General features: G+C 39.7%; 1 protein-coding gene across 1 annotated transcript in view; it reads left to right on the top strand.

The window, feature by feature from the left end:
- LOC139737646 (uncharacterized) overlaps positions 1 to 16,373 on the top strand; it is a 98,941-nt gene extending 82,568 nt beyond the window's left edge. Inside the window, exons 14-15 of the mRNA XM_071648321.1 lie at positions 12,922 to 13,011; positions 16,290 to 16,373. Of these exons, the coding sequence (XP_071504422.1) occupies positions 12,922 to 13,011; positions 16,290 to 16,373 (174 nt within the window). The remainder of the gene's footprint in view (positions 1 to 12,921; positions 13,012 to 16,289) is intronic.
- The last annotated feature ends 3,196 nt before the right edge of the window (positions 16,374 to 19,569 follow it).

Below are 19,569 nucleotides of genomic sequence, written 5' to 3'. Positions count from 1 at the left end.
ATGCCTGTGTCATTCCCACTAGGCAGGAGGGTTGATGCGTGTACACTCGAGCGAATGTGCACTTAGTTGACTCAATACAGCGCTAGTTTGTGTGAATTATGTGAAAGAAAATAATAAACTGTATGAATTCTGAAAGAAATGTTACGTTTGTGTGTATTTTTTTCGTATTTCCTCTTCATTTCAACCCCGTTGTTATCACACATTACCCATACGTAAATCGAAGCGTCCACAATGTCCTCGACTCCCTCGGAGACAACTGTGGGACATTCCATTCAGTCACGGGGGTTTTGTTTTGCAACATCATGAAGTAACTCTAATAAAAGAGATTTTTTGCGATTGCTAATCTATTTTATGAATGAATCACGATATATTTATGCTTAGATAACATATTTCAAACTTTCAGAGACACACAAAAAAGATTTGTAATACAATCACGATACGTTTGACTATTCATTCACCCTGTGCAGAAATCCGCATGTCTCCCACCACACGAGTTATCGCTCTCTCTCAATCTTCGATCGCGATAGCGTGGGAAAACAAAGACCGTACATGTGACGCAGTTGTAAACACGTGGTTTATGCTGCTTCGGAAAAACGAAAACGTGGCATGGTACAAAGGAATCCGATGTAAAAAAGCCACACTTTCGAAAGCTAAAACGAATAGCGAAATCAAAATCCACTAAAACGATCGGCAAACGGTCTCAACACTCTAATGTAGATTCCCAGTTCACGTTTGGCTGAGTTTGAGAATAGTATTTCTGAGTTTTCCTCGCACGACGAGATCAAGAATGAGATCGGTGAACTTCATACAGCTACCAATACAACAGCGTGTGTACTGTACTGTAGAACGCGTACTGCATGAAGTGAAGGTGCTTTTTGTCATGTGGCAAAGAACGCAAGGAATGCACCAGATACGGTGTGCTACAGATTCTTGGGGCGAAATTTGCCTTGATAGAAGCCCTTCCTTTATTTCATATTTGGGTGGTAATTCCAGATTTTTATAGAATCGTAAATATGAATACTTATATATTTATTGTACACTTTTGAAACATAATGCAAATATTTTTGAGGGTTTTCATTTCCAAAATTTCTCTCTTTTTGAATAACAAATATAATAATAATATGAAGAGTTCTTGATTTGAGTCTAAATTCAACGCTCCTTTTTGCAGTTACGTCGCGCGATCATGGCAACGATGCATAAGTAATCAGCTGTTATGTAGTCGTACAACTACTGCAGTTCCTGTGAGATGTAAATGTATGCCAATGTGATTTTATCAGTGGCATTACTGATTTTACAATCTTACCTTCTCTGTTTTTCTTTTACAGAAATTCAGGCATTATCAGATGAAGCAGTCTTTGTCAGAAGTACCTGTCATATCACTTTTTACCACGATAGTTTTCAGGTTTCTCTTGATCATTATCAAACTATGTTGTACTACTTGCACATTTGAATGAGCTAATAATAATATGGACAAATATAAGTCAACTATTAGAATTCATGTTTGCACTATAAATAATTTCATATAATACAAGAAATATCTTATATCATAAGAAATCATTTATAGTCCAAACATGAATTACAATAGTTGATTTATTTTTTTCTTTTATTTCCAAATACCATTAGAATTATTTTGTAATCATTATTATCTAAATTATTAAAACTATTATTATTACTATACCTATTATTATTACAGTATTATTACTATTATTATAATTATCATAATCATTATCATTTGCTTATTAGGTTCTAATATTTACAAATGTCATGATATTTGATGTTGCTATGTGTTCTGTCTTTACATGGCAAAGTAGGATTTTTTTTTTTCATCCAAGGGCAAAGAAAAAAGAGAGAAGGAAATGAAAGGGACAGCATGGAAAACACCTGCTCTGCAGGCTCTCTTTATTGTAGCATTCCATACATCATAACTATACATGTACAATTGTGAATACAATGAACAAGTAAACAAGCTAACATTTCAAACTGGACCTAATACAAATTTATTGTCTAGCTTTTAGTTGAATTAATTTTTGAAGTGAACCTGAATAACTGAACAAGGTAAAAGAAAATAGGAAGTTAAATTCCTGCAGTGATTGCTCATATGTGAATTAGAACATTAGAAACATTACAAAACAGAGTAATGTGAAGTTTTTGTTTTCATGTTAGCAGTTTGATAAATTTTTCCTCAAGGAAGTCCAGTTTGAAATGTTACATTGCTTTTACAATGAATTACCATAAAAAATTTACAAACAGAAATGAAACGTTATTTGGTATCCTGACAGCACTGACAACTGAAAATCGATCACAGTGAGATGCCACTCTCAAACAAAACAGAACACTAAAACACTATCTACCACCCATATGCTGCAAACACATCACCACTTACACCTCATGCTCTCGCTGCTCTCTCCTGCACCATCTACCATCCATGATATGCAGCAAAGGATTTGCTGCACATCACCACTTCACACCTCACACAGAACGTTCGGGTCTCACAACGCCGCCTCTCTCTCTTGCACGCCTGGCACGCTCGCCGAGATGGTCCCTTCCCAAGAGCATGACCACCATGATTCTGGTCATCACGACCGTCATCATCATGGCTGCTGAGGAGAAGTTTTGCCAAACGCTTCCGGAACTCAAGCTGAGTCAGCGGTTTTGGGCGTCCACTTCTGGTTTCCCTCTGATGGGCCTCAGATTCATTCATGAGAATGAATGCATTAGCTACGGCCACATCAAAGAGAAACCAGAAGACATACACCCACCACCGCCGACTCGCACGGAAGGTTGGATACTCCGTCCTCAGCTGGTCAGCTCGGTCGACTCCTCTCATGAAGTTGTTATACTCACGGAGAGCGACAGGGCATGGGACCACCCTCTTAGTCCCATCTCGCTGCTTTCGATCAACAGTTGTCTGTGCTGTAGGATCATCGGCTGAAGAGAGCAGGTTCACAAGATGCTTGTCCTGCCAAGCATAGGCTGAAAGCTGGCCACGCTGGAGCACATTGAACTCACCCTGTACTTTCAGCCTAGGCTCGGCAAGTTCAGCATGTGGCAAACCTCGACGGTTGCGACGAACCGTCCCTCGAGCAAGGGTGCCCTTCTGCTGGAGGGTCTCAAACAGGTCAATCGTAGTGAAAAAATTGTCCATGTTCACCACATGATGTCTCCCCCGAAGCCGTTCAGTCATCTCAGTCACTACACGTGCTGCCAACCCTCTCTCACGCCCTCTTCTCTTCTCTTTCCCAACATACACCTGAAACTCATTGCAGTATCCATTCACAGGGTCAGCTCTCATCCACACCTTTATCCCATACTTCGTCGGCTTGCTTGGAATGTACTGGCGGAATCCGAGACGGCCACGGAAAGCAATCATGGCCTCATCAACTGAACAATTTTGGTGAGGATTGTATTGCTGCACACAGTTTGCCAAAACTTCATTCAACACCGGTCTAACCAAGTGCAGCTTGTCATGATTTGGATGTTCTTTTGGTCGGTGTTGAGTTCGATCATTAGCATGAAAATTCACGCTAATTCCTTCAAAACGTTTCCGAGACATGAACTTAGCGATACGGAGATGGCCAAAAACATCATCGGAGCTCCACATCCAGCGCATTTCTGGGAGAGGCATTATGCTGAGGTACAGCCGAATACCAAGGTAACACTTCATTTCTTCCACCGACACAGGCTGCCACCTAGGGAGATTTGGGTTGGCTTGCCGCTTTTGTGCAGCATACCGATTTGTCTCCTGGACCAAGTGCTGGATCAAAGTCAAAGGAAACAACAAGAAGAAAAAATCCAGCACTGTAGACGTTTCATTCAGTTTTGTTGTCGGTCCAGGTGGAGGTCCTGAAAAGGACCTTGCCAAAAAAGAATGCAGGTCTCTAGACCACTCCTGAGCGTCAGCTTGTGTGTCACTGTCAGTGTCACTCTCATCATCATCACCAATGACACCATCACCATCATCACTCGAACTTTCACCAACATCACTGTCATCATTAGAGTCATTCCCACCGATCTCATCCACCGCAAAACCCTCAAAATCACTCTCATCTTCGTCACTCAAACCAAACACATCAGCATACGATTCATACCTCGCAGACATATTGCAGCACAAAAATGAAATGGAGGTGGAAAAATAATAAAACACGAATACGATCGACAACAAAGGCAAATTACCGTAGAAAAAAATATACAGAATATCTTGCACCGAAATCTAAAAAGGAGAAGAAAAACTACAATGAGAAATACTACGATGAAAACACGAAGCTTGATGACGAAGGACGGAGCTGCTGCGGAGACACTTACGGTAGGTAGAAACGAGTACAGTAGGCTACACGAAAAGTACGATGGTCACACACACACAACGACGTTCAATCAATCAACCGACATTCGAACAAAAACTCACCTCCAAATTGCTGCAAACGAAATAATCACGCAACAAAAAATGGAACACAACACGATCAGATGTACGGCTGTACTCTGAAAATAAAGGGATAGAGTGAAATGAAAGCAAAAGAGAGAAAAATGAGAGAAATGGACGAAACCCTACAGAACTTATGTCACACTAACGTAATGCGACACAGCAATACCTTCGTAACCACAGTGAGTAAACAGGTATCGGGCAACAAGTCTCAACTGCTATCGATAACACGATACCGCGCGTAGGAAATCACTGCCGTTGCTGGAGCAACAAAGATGCATGCGCGCTGTAAACATGAATATTGATTAGTTTCTCAGCAGGCTCGAACCCCTGGTAGGTGTTTTGGCCAATAAGAGGCATTCTAAAATAGATTTCTATGCATAGATTATTTTTCAGAGTCCCAGTAACGATCTCTGTGATTGGCTAAAATCATTCTACAGCTCCTGGCCAAGTCTCAGGTCATAGGACGCCCTCTTTTGGTCATAAATAATAAAACCCACGAAATATGTGGGATGTGACGGGGATGGGTTAAATTGCATGCTCCACAGGGGCAGAAACTGCTCGCCCTCCTAGAATGCCACGGGAAATTTGATTGCGTGTAAAAAATGCAAGTGCACAGCGTGCAGTGATCAAAATAATACACGATGTGTGTAACCAACACGGAGTAGATCTAATCATGTAACAAGCTCCTCTCATAGTTTCAGCCATGTGTGGCCACACTACCAACTTACAAAAACTATGCAAAGTGTTGCTGGAAGTTTGTTGTCTGACCAAAATAGCAGGAAGTGAATCTATTTGTAGTTTCTTGTAATGTGACTGGGAATATGGTTGTGTTATGATCAATCATTTTCTTGAAAGAATCATCCACGGAAGGAAATTTCCAAAATATTGCGATAGGCCATAAATGTCTGGGCTCTTATTCTTGCGGCCGTGTAAGTTTCATGTACATTTAAAGGTACAAAGTGTAAGAGGGCATGTTACCCTTGTTGAAAGCATTTGTTAGCATTGGCAGCACTCTAGCTTTTGCTTTGTTTAGGGTTTGAAGTGCCCAGTGTGGAATACAGGATCATATAAGACAAGGATAGAAATGCAACTAGAAATCAAAAATACATTTTGTCCTCATATTCACTGCAACATCCCCTCTTAAAAGATAAATGAAATGGATGTACTTAGAAAAAGAAATACATAAATTGACATCTGCACTCATGCAAAATGTATTTTGAATGGTAATGGCATTTTTTTTAGGAGCAAAGTGGTGAATCTGATTCGTAAAAATTATTGTCTTTTGAATGCAATATAGAAGCAAAAATGAGCCAAAGAGAAAAAAATGTAAGAACAGAAGAAAAATCAAAGGTACTTGTCAAACCCTTTATTATTTATTTCATTTTCAAATGATGTGTGCTGCTCCTTCATATCAGATTAATGCTTCATTTGATGTAGTCATTAGAGACAAAGGTTTTCCACTCCCCTGATGGGCAAAAGGGATAAAAGATTTGTTCAGTTTATTCATAATTTCAATTATTTGTTTGCTAAATGAATGTACTAGAAGGCCATTTATTCTTTCTTTCACAGCTCATCAGAATCATGGCTGTGTAGTAAAAGCTCTAGGCTAACTCTAGGGAATGCTTACTTTCTCAGATGATATTGACGTAATGTATAAGGCAGGCTTGATATTTAAAGTCTTACAGTAGAACAGCACATAACAATGCTGTAAGTGGAAAATATGAGGCTATCAATGATACTTTCATACAGCTGTAACTCAATTTGTAATGTTTTGTTTGTGCATTTTTCTTGTTTTGAACTTCTTAAATTTATATTCGTTCATAACACCGTGCAGTAATTTCCTCCTAGGTGGGCATGGGCAATACTAAGATGATGATTAAATTGTGTGCATATCTGTCAGTTTGAACTTTGTTCAGAGAATTGCCAAGGACAATCCTATTCACAGTTTACATAATATATATTGCATTCATCATGAATGCCTGCAAATCTGTTCGCCATTGTTCCATCTCCGGCGGCTCAACTGGTCTCATCCGTCTAGGATTTCTGCTCAAAGCAAGGCAATTAGGGATGCAGAATCAATCTGCTGTTAACTGCTAGGTCTCCTACCCAGCCCGATTCCTGTGCTGCCTGTAATTACAGATGAATGTTTTGACAGGATTGATTTTATGTGTCGTCTCCATGACAACTCAATCAGCAGCAGTCAACAGTGCCGTGTCAGTGGGTGGCTACATCTTAAGGAATAAACTCATGTAGGAAAAAAAAAAAAGGAAGAAAAGATGATTGCTGCTGCTGCTGCTGCTGGACGAAAAAAAAAAAATTATGCAGTGGGCAGGAGGGAGGTGACTTGCTCTTTAGTAGCTTGGCAGACCATCGCTTTATCGATAATGTGTTGAGTTTTCTTTATGAAAGTTGGCATGATTTGCATACATCATTCTCTTCTGCTTGTTTGTCTACATTTTTGTATTCTCTATTTGGTTGATTAAAAATTTGCTACAATATGAAATTTCTGTGCCGAGTGTAGTGGATATTGGTATACAATATGTGAATTATTGTGAGATGCACATTTGCTTTCTTTCTTCTTCTTCTTTTTTTTTTTTTGGTCTCTGTATGGGTGAGTTCTTGTTTTTTTGTCCCTTGTTTTGGTGTTTGGTGTTTATGGCTTTGTATAGAAATGCCACTTGCAATTTGTAATTCATAGGAGAAGAGACTACACCGGAATTAAGAAGCAGTGAAATTCAAAAGCACCTTTCCCAAGGAATATTATGAAAGCTTTGTTGTATAGACTCTGAGTTGTTCTCATTTGCTCTTGGGGCATGATGATTGTAATCATGGGTATTATATGGCACAGAGGCATTATGTATAATCTTGCTTTTACAGGAAGTTGACACAATGGTGATATTGTCGTGTAGGTGTCTATTCATGTTCACTCTTTCTTTTATAGTTACCAGAGCCTGGCAAAGAAATATTGCTTCACCTGTCACTTTTCATCAGTCTCACTTTACCAACTGCATAAAGCTTCTAATACAAGTTATTTGATGCTCAAACATAGTGATATCATGCATCAAATACTGGGAGGAATTTCAATATCTTTTTTCCCCCCTCAGTTATCTAGTCACATTGTAGGTAATATGTGCCCCCCCCCCCCCCCCCGCAAAGAATAATAACAATAATAACAACAAAATCATAAGGTTTAGGTGTACATGCTTTGGGTACGTGGGTCAGAGGGCTAGTGTTACTTAACTTTGGCTAAGACAGTTGTAGGGAGTGCCAAGTGGCGATGTTATTTTGCGAGTAGCATAGAAACAGAAGGAAATTATTGATAAAATTGAAATTGAAAAGAAAGCGGGTTAAAGGTTGCTGGTCAAAATGTAGTAAACTTTAGCTTAAAATGTTAACCTGCTGGGAACATTCAATGTTGATATAATTAGGCAGGAAGGATATGAATTGCCAACAAAAATCTTGTTGAAAGGTCACTGTTGAATGTCCCGAACATTGGCTAAAGCCGTAGTTTTCCAGCTGTTGCTTCAGCTGCCACAGTCCAATGCAAAATAGCATTTAGTGAGAAAAGTAGGAAAATATGAATATTCATTTTTTAATGAAACTTAATTCTTGATACCAGGGATGACGATCAGTGAATTTGATGTATATTAAAAGGTCACATTTTGGCAGAGTCTGGCATTTTGTAGAAGACTAAGACATTCTATAGTAGACTGCCCACTACAGTTAGATCAATTTAGTTCACTGACATATTTCTTGTTTTTTAATCAGGTTTTAATTTGTTGTAATTGTAGTAACTGTAATAACCTTAGTTTTGTATGTATTGGTCTCTAATGGTGTTCTTCAGCTGTTCTCATCATGTGTTTGATTACAGTGAGTTCTGTTGTCACTCAAACATCCATCTGAACGTTTATTTTTCATTTGATAATTGTTTTGCTTTCATGCTTTGGTTAGTGACACCTAAATACCGTACTTGCTTCCTAAGATATGAAACACTGGCTATTGTGGAAACATGAACTGCATCACATCCCAAACTAGCATGTCCTCTCCTAATGCTGTGCAAAGCACACAAGTTATGTGTATCAAAACTTTGTACATTTTTGTGCACATGCTTAACTTAGAACCACAAAACCTTAAACTACTGTATGGAGTTTATTAACCATTAGTTTTGCTACCCATATCAGGAGCCATTAATGAGATAAATTTGTTAAACACCTCGTTCTAGTTTTGAGCAATTTCAAGGTATAAATAAGTTCTACAAGGTCAAGTGTGATTAATGGTAGTTTTTCTATGGCATTTACTGTACTGTATACTGAATAAGAAAGACTGTGCAGAACAAACTGAAGACATACAAATAATATCAGAGGTAGATCTTTAAATGAAAAACAAAGAAATTTGAGTGAGGCACCTGCTTTTCAAAAGCAGTCTATCGATTGGCCAGCCAATTAAGTCTTTTCCGCTTGACTTTCCAAACCTGCCCTAAATCTGACAAAGGGAAAGGACTCCCAGAAGAACTTTTGGGAATTTGACATGCTAGTATTAAGGGAAATGAGCCTGAAATTGATATCTCACCCTCTACATGCAAAGCTACACTCTCATGATGATTTAGTATCTATGGTCACACACCATTTGCATGCAGGGAGTGTGTGGATGCAGCTGCCATTTTAGCACTACCCCTCTACGATCTTGCCAACCCCTGCTTCCCTCCCTCCCCCCCCCCCCCCGAGCTTAGAAGCTGCTTGTATTACATGTGCCCCAAGAAACAGGGGATGCTTGCTGTTTCTTTTTCTTTAGCATTGTCATGGATTTCTACAGCTTCGTGAAAGCATTGCCTGTCCTTGAGTGTAAGTGGGCCTTGCAGATGACTTGATGTAACGTGGAAATGCAAGCCATATCTTTTACCTTAAGATATCATTGATCTCCACTTTCATGCTCTCTAGATGCAAGCACCCCCCCCCCCCATTTCTAATTATCCCCACCCTCACAGTCTGTGCTTATCCTGTACTCATTTGGAAATGACACCTTGCTGCAGCATTGAAAATCCTTGTTTTTTTCTTGAGTTGTGAGCCTGTAGGAATTGGCAAGCATTTCCAATTATGGCAGGGAGCTTGGATATTCTAACAGATGATTAGGACATAATTCGTATCTGAATTTAGTGCTGAAGAATGACTATGAGCACTCTTTTGAGTAAGATTAACCTGATTTGGCACAACCTTGCATTGTGCGACCATCTCTGTCATATCAGTGTGTGGATGAATATTGACTCAGAACTGCTAGTGTTTTGGGCTTGATTTAATCAGCAAGAATTAGTAGCTTCTTGCCTCTTTAATTTGAATTTGTGACCATTTCTGTCTTGGCTATGTTGGCAGTTATCCAACATAGAGTTTTAAAGGATTTTAAAGTGTTTGTGGCCTTTCATTTTTGTTATTGTGTCAAGATCAACAGACATAGCATTGTATTGTGTGTGTGTGTGTTGTGTGTGTGTGTGTGTGTGTGTGTGTGTGTGTGTGTGTGTGTGTGTGAGTGTAGAGCTAGCTTGGAACATGCCTGAGGAATTTGTGGCTTTTCAACAAAAAAAAAAGGAACATTTTCAAAGAAGTTTGTTGGCATACTACCCTATGTTCTGTAAAATGTCAGGGTAATATCGATATAAATGACTGTAGGCAAGCGATGTTTGACCATTCTTCCCTCATCCTCCAAAGCACTTACTTACCCCACAGAGCATGTGTAGTATCACCTGAAATGAAGATATGAATATCACTGCAGAGTGGACCAGGAGAGATGAGCATTATGTGCATCTTTTTGGAGGTAAAGTGTAGATGGTCATCAGTAATAAGATGCGCCTTCTTGCTCGTGTGCCAGTGCAGAACATTTCTCCATTTTTATGTACCTTCCATGTTGTACATGTTTAGATTTTAAGTAATTTGTTCTTGAAGTGTCTGATTTTCGTGTAAAATAAAAATTCATTTTATTTTCATTTATATGAATTTCATACAATCCTTTTTGATTTTATGAAGATAATGAGGTAGGGCATATTTTTTCTTTTTTTTTTGTACAAGTTAAAACTTCTGTTTTACTAAAAAATGTAAAGACTACTCATCTCAACATGTTTGATAGTGCAGTGTAGTGTTTAGTGTTTAGCTTGTCTCCAAATCAGGCAGGTGCAAAGTATCAGTAATTGTTCTGGTTGCAAAGTACATTTCAGGATCAGTTGTGACACAAGGAAAATGAACTCAAGGATACCAACACATTGAATCTCTTGGGATGATAGCCTAAAAGAACAGACAGTATTGTTAAATATCAATACTCCTGTGACACCATCAGCTGGAGTATGACAGTCAGTGGTACTTGCCCTGTCGGAGCAAACTTGTTAGCAAATGGGAATATGTCAATGGTCTTATACTTGAAGGAACATTCAGAGCTATGTGAAAGTAGGTTCAACTTTTGTGTTTGGAAAGATGTACGGGCGACTCGCAGTCTTCCTATTTTGCATGCAGTTCGTGGTGTGTTTGCAAGCCTCTTCGTTAGATGCCCATCAGGAAGTGGATCGGGCCTTGCACGCATATGTAGAGCTGTTGAGAATGCAAGGCGTGTCCTCCGCTAATGCCACTGTTTTGTAGAGAAATGATGGACTTGTTGTTAGGAGAGGGGGAAATGTATGCAGTGTAAACATAGCCACCACCCCTGAACTCTTGGAGAGATGGAGGAGAGTGGTGGGCGTGCATGTTTGATAGAGAAAGAGAGAGAGAGAGGAAAAGAGAGCAAGAGAGGGAGATAGAGAATATGAGAGACATTAAGATCTAGACAAAGAGAGAGAGGGTAGGGATAGAGAGAATATGAGAAATAAACCCTTTTCTTTTAACCGGATCGGAAAGAGAACTGGAAAATGCATACCATAATTACGAACACATTCACAGAATCATTCTGAAAAGTTGATTGACACAGTCATCAGCAGAGCAGAATATTGGACAAGGGGCTTGTCACACAAAGTGGCTTTGTGGAATTATGGTAACTATTCATCAACGTAATGTATTATTCAGCACAATTTGTGGCTTTGCTCCATTATCGAACAAGCTCAGGAGAGACGGCAGCACTGACGCCATTCCCACTTTCGTGTTCCATCAAACAGAGGAGCAACCGTTTTACACTGCGGGAATTCAGGGGTTTTTCATCCAGTTGCAATGCAGATCCTTAGGGTGGCCAGGCAATTATGATGCCTAACAAGCAGGAGTAACTAATGACAGGCCATTAGTGTATACCAGTGGTCGTTCTAAAGTAACTTCTGAGACCAACTTGCTTCACCATGTTTAAATGGCTGAAGTGGCAATATTGTGGTATAACTCAATTTTGCATAGAGCAGTGTGTGAATGCAGCTTGTCAGCGTTGAATCCCAACTAGCATGAATGCAGTATTGATATGATCATCCAGCAAGGGTAAATGAATCTGCACTGTCTTTCTATCCCCCATTACAGTGCCCTCCCGTTACAACGAACACGGTTATAATGAAATTTCGTTATAACGAAGTAAAACTTCTGGTCCCCAAATTATCGCCATTAAAGTCTATGGTATAAAATTCGCTTATAACGAACACGGTTATAGCGAAATTTTTGTTATAACGAAGTCTTTTCAAAGAAAAACAAAAGAAATGTGCTCCGTGGTAACGGACTGAGGAGCACTTTCGAAAATACATAGCGGAACAAGCATTTATAGAGTCTCTGCATGGGCGAACGCGTCACATCACTGTGTGTTCGCTTGGTGTGTCACGCAGTTTCTGAGGGGAACTTGCGTTATTGTAATACAATAATCTGAAATTGAATAACTATTTGTTTTATTGTTCACATAGCTTTCCAGTGTATGACGAGTATTCAACAAACGGAATGTCATATATGCTTGGCTTCCTTGTTTTCGTTTTATATTGTATTTGTTCGGTTATAACGAACTTTCGTTAGAACGAAAGAAAACTGCCAGTCTCGAGCATTTCATTATAACGGGAGTGCACTGTACTTCATTTATGCACTCGTAATTAGTTGGTAACTGTTTGCCACATATTTGGCTATGTGTATTGTGTTTCAAGCTGGTTTCATAGAGTATAATTGTACCGTTCATTGATCCTCCCTGATATACAGTCAGAGTACGTAAATTTTCTTGTCGTTTAAATTTTTACTCCAAAAGGAAAATACCCACTGCGCAATCTAGTGGCGAATCTGTGATAATCCTTTACATGGATATGTGTATATTCATATGAGAGAAAGAGAAAAATATGGAGCCCAATCTTTGAAAGTAGAAGAAGTTTGTCAGTAGAGCAGTTTCTTTAGAGCCGCAAAATTTAACAATCAGCCTCATCTGGTCACCTGTTGTTAGTCTTGTTAATTGAAAGAAGTGTTAATTTGATGTATAATTTTGCTGCTTGTTTTGACTTGCGATGGAATTCTCTGACATGTTTTGACTCTTTGCTCTCTCCCGCTCTCTTTCCGCTCTGGGCTTTGCCACCATGTATTCTGCAGGTGTTCCGCAACTACCTGACCTTTTGTGGGATCGGAATAATGAATGCTCAGCTCTTTGAGATGTCTGTCAACGAGTACAAGAGAAATCAGGTGAGAAAGAATGGGAGCCATGTAGGTGGGATAAGGGTGGGGAGGGGAAGCGAGGAGGTGGAAGGGGGGATGCAAGGATTGTCTTCACACTCATCCAAAGTGGAAACCGGAGGAGTGTTTAGAAAAGTGAGCGAGAAAAAAAGAGAAGGAAGGAAGTGGAAACAGGAATTCAGGGACCGCCCGATTCAATTAAGTCACCGGAAACTAGAAACATTTTGCCTTGCATCTTCACACTCTTTTCTGTCCCCACTTCCATCTGGTGATTCCTCTACCCCCCCCCCCCCCTTTTTGTTTGCCCAGTTCTCCCTTTGCCTTCTTTCACTCCTTTGTGCCTCCTTCTCTCTGGGCCATTTCGACAAATTTGATGTCGAAGAAGTCATGTGCTAAATAAATGTAAAATCAATGGGAACACAAAATGCCTAAACCCAACGGACAAAAGGGGGGGGGGCAGGGCGGCAGACCATTACATCTGCATTTAAGTAACCAAAAGTACTGCGGTGTGATTTTGCAGAATGATTCACCAAACCTATTTGTCCTTATTAGCATTTGCAGCTTTGGGGTAGAGAGATGGCCAGAATGGGGTGGTATCAGGCAGACAGGGTGAGAGACTGCTATGTGAGATTCCATCTGTGATGAAATTAGCAACACAGTGTGGTGTGCTACGTACGGAGTACCTTGTCTCCAATTTCTTCAGAATGTACTCTGTATGTGGTCTTCATTTTTTTCTTAACACATGTGCAGAAATTATGCACTAAGCTGACGAAAGTATGGATTCATAAGTTAGATACAAGTATGAATGAATGTACTGTAAAAGTTGATATTTTCATGAATGCAGCAGTCACCAAAAGATGTTGTTTGTGCAATTTGATGGCACTATTTACCATTTGCAGATGAAAAAACATAGGCCCAGCTTCAGTACTTCAAAATAGTCCTAAAATGTGAGTTAGGGATAGAAACAACCAATGTAAAAGTGTTCTTCAGAATGATATTTTAGATATAATAAGATATACAAATTGTGAACAATAGTTTCATTAAAATTGTTTCTAGAATATATCCCCTACAGTTGTGGGTTATTGAGAAAATTAGTGATATCTCCTCATGTGGCTTTGTTACAAAAAATTTATTTAGTAGGATGTTTTGTAATACAACTGAAGTATACATAATATGCAATAAATGTGATAACTCAATTTTTTTTAAAACAATTTTTAATCACTACTCTCAGTGGTATACAGTGGCTTTAACACTGAGGCTATCCGTATGTGCACTAATGCCTGGCCGGTGACTAACATTTTTGTGTGTTGTTAAAGTCACTTCCCAACAGTGATTTGCAAAATTCACAAAAATAACAGTTTTTACAGTACTGTGTGCCATTTTTATGCTACTGGCTTGTGCCTGTAGTTATACTAAGGATGTTGTTCCTTCAGTTTGCAACATGTACTCTGATTGAAAGGATTTTAGAAGTCTTACTGTCAGTGTTATTACACAAATTTTATATTGACATTATTTTATAACACAAGGACCTGAATGTACCACGATAGTTTGAGTCAAATTCATTGTTAAGATTGATACCCCATTTAGAGTCCCCCCAAACATGCACAGCCTGTAGAGGTTGTGCCATGTTTACCTCAGACAACAGGGACTCTAAACAGTTATGGCACAAAGCATGAGTCTGGAGTGAGACTGGCATGAATTTGGTGTGAATGTCGTGCTAGACAGCCTAGTACGAGTCTATTACTACATCTAGAGGTTGTGCTGTGTTGACCGCAGACGAGGGGATTCTTATGCGGTCTCGATGTGAACATGGCACACACTTCTGTCGACCTGCGCTGTTTGTGGTGGAGTGCTCATATGTACACACAAGAAACTGCCCACCTCTCTCGAGGAGAAACTCATGCCCACTGGTTTCTATAGAAACATACCAACCTTGTGCTAGATAACCAGGGAACTCTAGTAACAGGGGTCTCTCTCATCCTCTTCCGAGTTAGTAAAAAAAAAAATTGTCCGGCATGTCCTCTGGAGGTCCTCCTAGTCAGGGGACTTTAAACAGGGTATCAATCCGTAGACAAACAAGCACGTAATAGGCATGGACCTTTCACATGTGTGTATGTAGATGAAATTTGCATAATCCTTGTGCTAAATTTGAACTACCTGTGTGAATTATGGCCAAAGTGTTGAATAAGTTACAACAACCGTGATACCTCCACTGTGATATTATTTGTTTACACACATTTACGTACATCCTGTAGTCATCTTACAAATATGATGACGCATAAAAATTCTGAAATGTACAAAGCGCTTGGTAATTATATACACAATGCTTTGCTGAAAGTAGCACTGCACTCTTGGAGTAGAAAAAAAATATGGAAGAGGTTGTGAAAATAAAATTAACTACAGCGGAGTAAGTGTAGAAAAGCTAATCAACACACACCTCTGTACAATTGCTGTAGCATTTATGTGTAGCACTAGAATAGAGCAGCAGCGAAGTCACATTCACATCTCTCTTGGACGGGTGCACATATGAAGGCCTTTGCAACTGTGGTCTTGTTTGTATATCTAGATATCATTACACATGCGTTCTTCTTTTAATATACTATGAAAAAAAGTATTCAGGATGACTGTTTTGCATGGTGAAATGATACTGCACCTTGAAATCTGCTATTTGGTCCTTTTTTAAGTGCCAACAAAACTTTCAATACCTCAACAGTATGAGCAACTTCATATTTGGAGACTGGACAAGTGTTAGCGGAGACTCCAACTCTCCCGCCTTCGACGGGATATCTCCCGCCGAAAGCCCATTTTTGAAAAATCTCCTGTTCTCCCGCTTGAAACGATTTCTTACTTAGTGTCATCGCATGTTGAAAAATAAACCTTAGATAGCACGAGAGAGCGTATAGAACCCTAGAACTGGACCCCGGCTGCAAGGAACTTTGTGCTTCGCGCACAACAAGTTGGAGTCTCCCGTTTGCTAGGGGTTTGAAGCGGGAGAATCTCCAGATCAGAAGGTGCTTGGGGTTGGAGTCTCTGTGTTAGCCCTTCATTTTTTTTTTCATTGGTTTTTCATGTTGAACTGCAAGAATGAAATAACAGGAAGTGTCATCATGTTTTGTATTCTTTTTTTTTTAAATGCACATAATATCCAATGAGGCGTATGCAGTTCTGAGAATGATCACGCTGTGCATGACATTACCCCTTGCTGCTCACCATGGGGGTTCTTCATCCTTGGCCCTGTGCTTGTCTAGCGCCATTGAGGTCTGTGTATGATGTGTGTTGTGCCATAGGATGAGAGCCAGTGGTATTTCTCCATGACCCTCTCGGCCAAAGCACACATGTGCCGTGCAGGGAAGAATACAATGCAAGCATGACTCTGATCTCCCCCTCCTCCCCCTTCAATGCAACTTCATTACTCAGATACAAGCAGCATGACTCTCCAAAATTTTCTTTTTGCATAGTTTACTTCATATCTGTTACAACTCTTTGCATATATGCTTTCCTGTGGTTACTTAATATGGCGCAAAGTCAATATTATACCCCCACCCACACATAGTTGTCTTTGAAATACAGTAAATCAAGGTGATTTTGTTTTTGTGGTCTCACTTTTGATAAGGGGGAAATTGAATTGTCTCTGGTAAATACTTGTGCATTGTATGACTCTTTTTTTTTTTAAGTGCTAAGCTTAATGTTTGAGGTAGCATAAGCATTCATCATTATTAATGCATTATTGTCTATTAAGTGTTAAGCACAACTTCTAAGCACTTCAGGTTCTGAACAAGATTCATGCTCTGATTGTATATGAAGGAATGTTGTGACAAACTAATCTCATGTGGCACTAACTTACCATTACCTTTATATTATTCAATTCAGTTCCGTTCGGTTATACTTCATTTCCATTCAGTGAAAAATAATACATAATACAAAATATACATTTTACAAATGATATCATATTGCATTTTGTTAGAAGTACTAGTTAAAAAAGTAAGTACAAAATATATGTATGAATGAATAATCAACTCATGAAAAGGCTTTTGCATTCACTTGTTGTCTTGTATTCATGTATATCACAGCTTTCTTCAGATTTAATGACAGGTCAAGACTAGATATGTCTGACAAAATAATCTGTTGACACAGCAGTGATGTTTCTCGTCTTGATATTTCATGTCAAATCTGATCAAGCGTTTCTATTTGCATGTCTGTGTGTATTGTAAGAGCTCTTCCAGTGGACTCATGGCTGCATTTTGTTGGACAGCTCTGGAATGATAGTGCATTCCAGTGTTCAGTCATGAAGAACGTCCCCATTTCCCGAGTGTGATGTGGTGTTCCTTTCTTCTGTTCTCCACTCGTTTTGCTGACTCCTGCAGCGCGAAATGTCATGACATTTAAGACCGAACAAAATATACCAGCTCGGCGAAATAACCTGCGCAAGGGAGATATCATGATCGTTATGAAATATTGAATTCAGAGTAGATTTACGACGCTTTTGCTGACACTTTTTTTAAGAGAGAGAGAGAAAAAAAGGAAAGCTACATCAGCTAAATTGATGAGCAGACACGACCGGCCGAGTGCCTTGCAAACTGTGTCTCTGCTTCCCAAAGCGCTCCCCTCTTCCTCAAGTAATTTGTTATTGACTCTCTGCATGACCCACGCGCTTCATCCCTTGGCCACGGGAATGTGTTTTTAGCTTGTAAAGAGAGTTTGTTTAGGGTGGAAAAGAAATCAGCTCGCTTACCCAGGAGACGGTGGCCTCCCCCAGGCAAGGTGCGATACATTGCTTCCACCTCAAATGGTGTGTAAAGACAATGATTGCCGTCCATTCCAAGGGGATTTTTCAGAGTTTTGCCCAACATATCCGCAGAAACCCTTCCTCACGCCACACTAGGTTTATACCTCAAAACGTATTTCAACTAAATCCCATCTTTTCTGCACTAACCACGAGGAGAAAGAAACCAGAGGGAAACACACACACACACACATACACATGCACATGCAACAAACAGCAAGGCAGCAGGAACCTGGTGGCTGAATGATTAATATTACATTTTCATGGCTAAGACACAAGCGCCCAAAAAAAGAGAAAAAATCCAGTGAAGACTTTGATAGAATATGGGGAAAACTGTGTCATGAGGTATTCTCCATCCTTTAGTACAGAGAGCTTGGATACTCAAGCCAAATAGAATTTATGTGGAGGACTTAGGCGCAATCCAGGCCATTCATCTGAGATGACTTGGGAATGCAGAGAAAATCTCTGAAGATTTAGGTCTCTAGCAGACTGGAACAACGTATCACCATACTGACAAAGCAACACAAGTGAAAAGGGTGCATTGTCAATGAGTTTGTATTAAAGAAAAATTATTGTTAGGAAGTGACAAAAATTGTTTTGACTGCACTGGACATAGAAGAGTGGAGAGGTAGAAAAAACAAAGCCCTTTTGTCCACCCAGAGTACCCGTTTTTATTTGCACTGTTGTGGCATGTTTGTGTTTCTCAGTGTGCCACCTCGTGAATTGAACTGAAATTCGAAGGAGAAAAGAAAAACAATATGTGATTTTAAAAGAGACAGTGTGTGAATATAGGTTGAAGCTCAATTCTCAAAGTAGAAATGGGAGGCACAATATGAAACCAAGGAATTGACAGTGTGTGTTTCAGTGCTTAAATGTGTGTCTTTGTACATTTGTAAATGCTTTCAAGCTTTCAAACATTTGCCAACTACTAGTAACATGCATAAGCCATCCATAGCACACTCTGTTTGTCCACTGTTGCTGAATAGGTGCAATGGGCTGCAGACTCTTATGAAAATATGTGATTGTTAAGAGGATAGACAGTGATCCGTGGTATAAGTCTGAACAATTTCTGCAAAAGTTCCTGAGGTTGGCAGTCTTTTTTTTTTCCATAAGTCCATTTGAAAGTACATGTAGGTGGTACAAGCACACTAATACCCCATTTATACACAAAGCTAGGCCCAGGAGCGCTCCTGAAGCACTTCAACTTTTATATGCCCCTCTGAATCTGATGATACAGAAAATCACTGCTTGCTGAGACCACACACAAAGTGGTTCAGAGGGACATAACTGTCATGGCGACCACTGAGTGCATGGGAACTTCAAACATACAAATTGTATGCCCATTTTGCGCTGTGTTCCACTTCCGGAGCACTTGAAATGCTGGTGATAATTTATAATACAGAGTTTAGGGCACTAGGCTCAATAGGGGCATAAGTTCTAGAGCGCTCCAGATCCCAACTGTCTGTTCATACACAGCTCAAAGGGGCTCTGGAGTGCTCTTGAAGCACTCTTAACCCATTGAGGGCGGACTGATTTTGCTATAACGCGCATTTCGTGACTTTGACTTTAACGCTACCTCTGCTTTACAGGCATTCTCTGACATGAAATTTCCACCCCTACCCTCCCTCTCTCTCTCTCTCCAAAAAAAAAAAAAAAAAATGCAATGAATTTAAAAAATGATTATTCTTTTTCTTCAAGTAATGTTAACATGTTCTTCATACTGCTTTTAGCGCTGTAATGGTTGCAGCTATTTGCTTAATTGCATACGCTCACTCCGGGGTCTC

Source organism: Diadema antillarum, unplaced genomic scaffold (genome assembly GCF_040938485.1).
Source record: "Diadema antillarum isolate AM-2024a unplaced genomic scaffold, OU_Dant_1.0 seq00000697_RagTag, whole genome shotgun sequence".
Taxonomy (NCBI): Eukaryota; Metazoa; Echinodermata; class Echinoidea; order Diadematoida; family Diadematidae; genus Diadema; species Diadema antillarum.
This window is presented reverse-complemented; position numbering and strand designations above follow the sequence as displayed.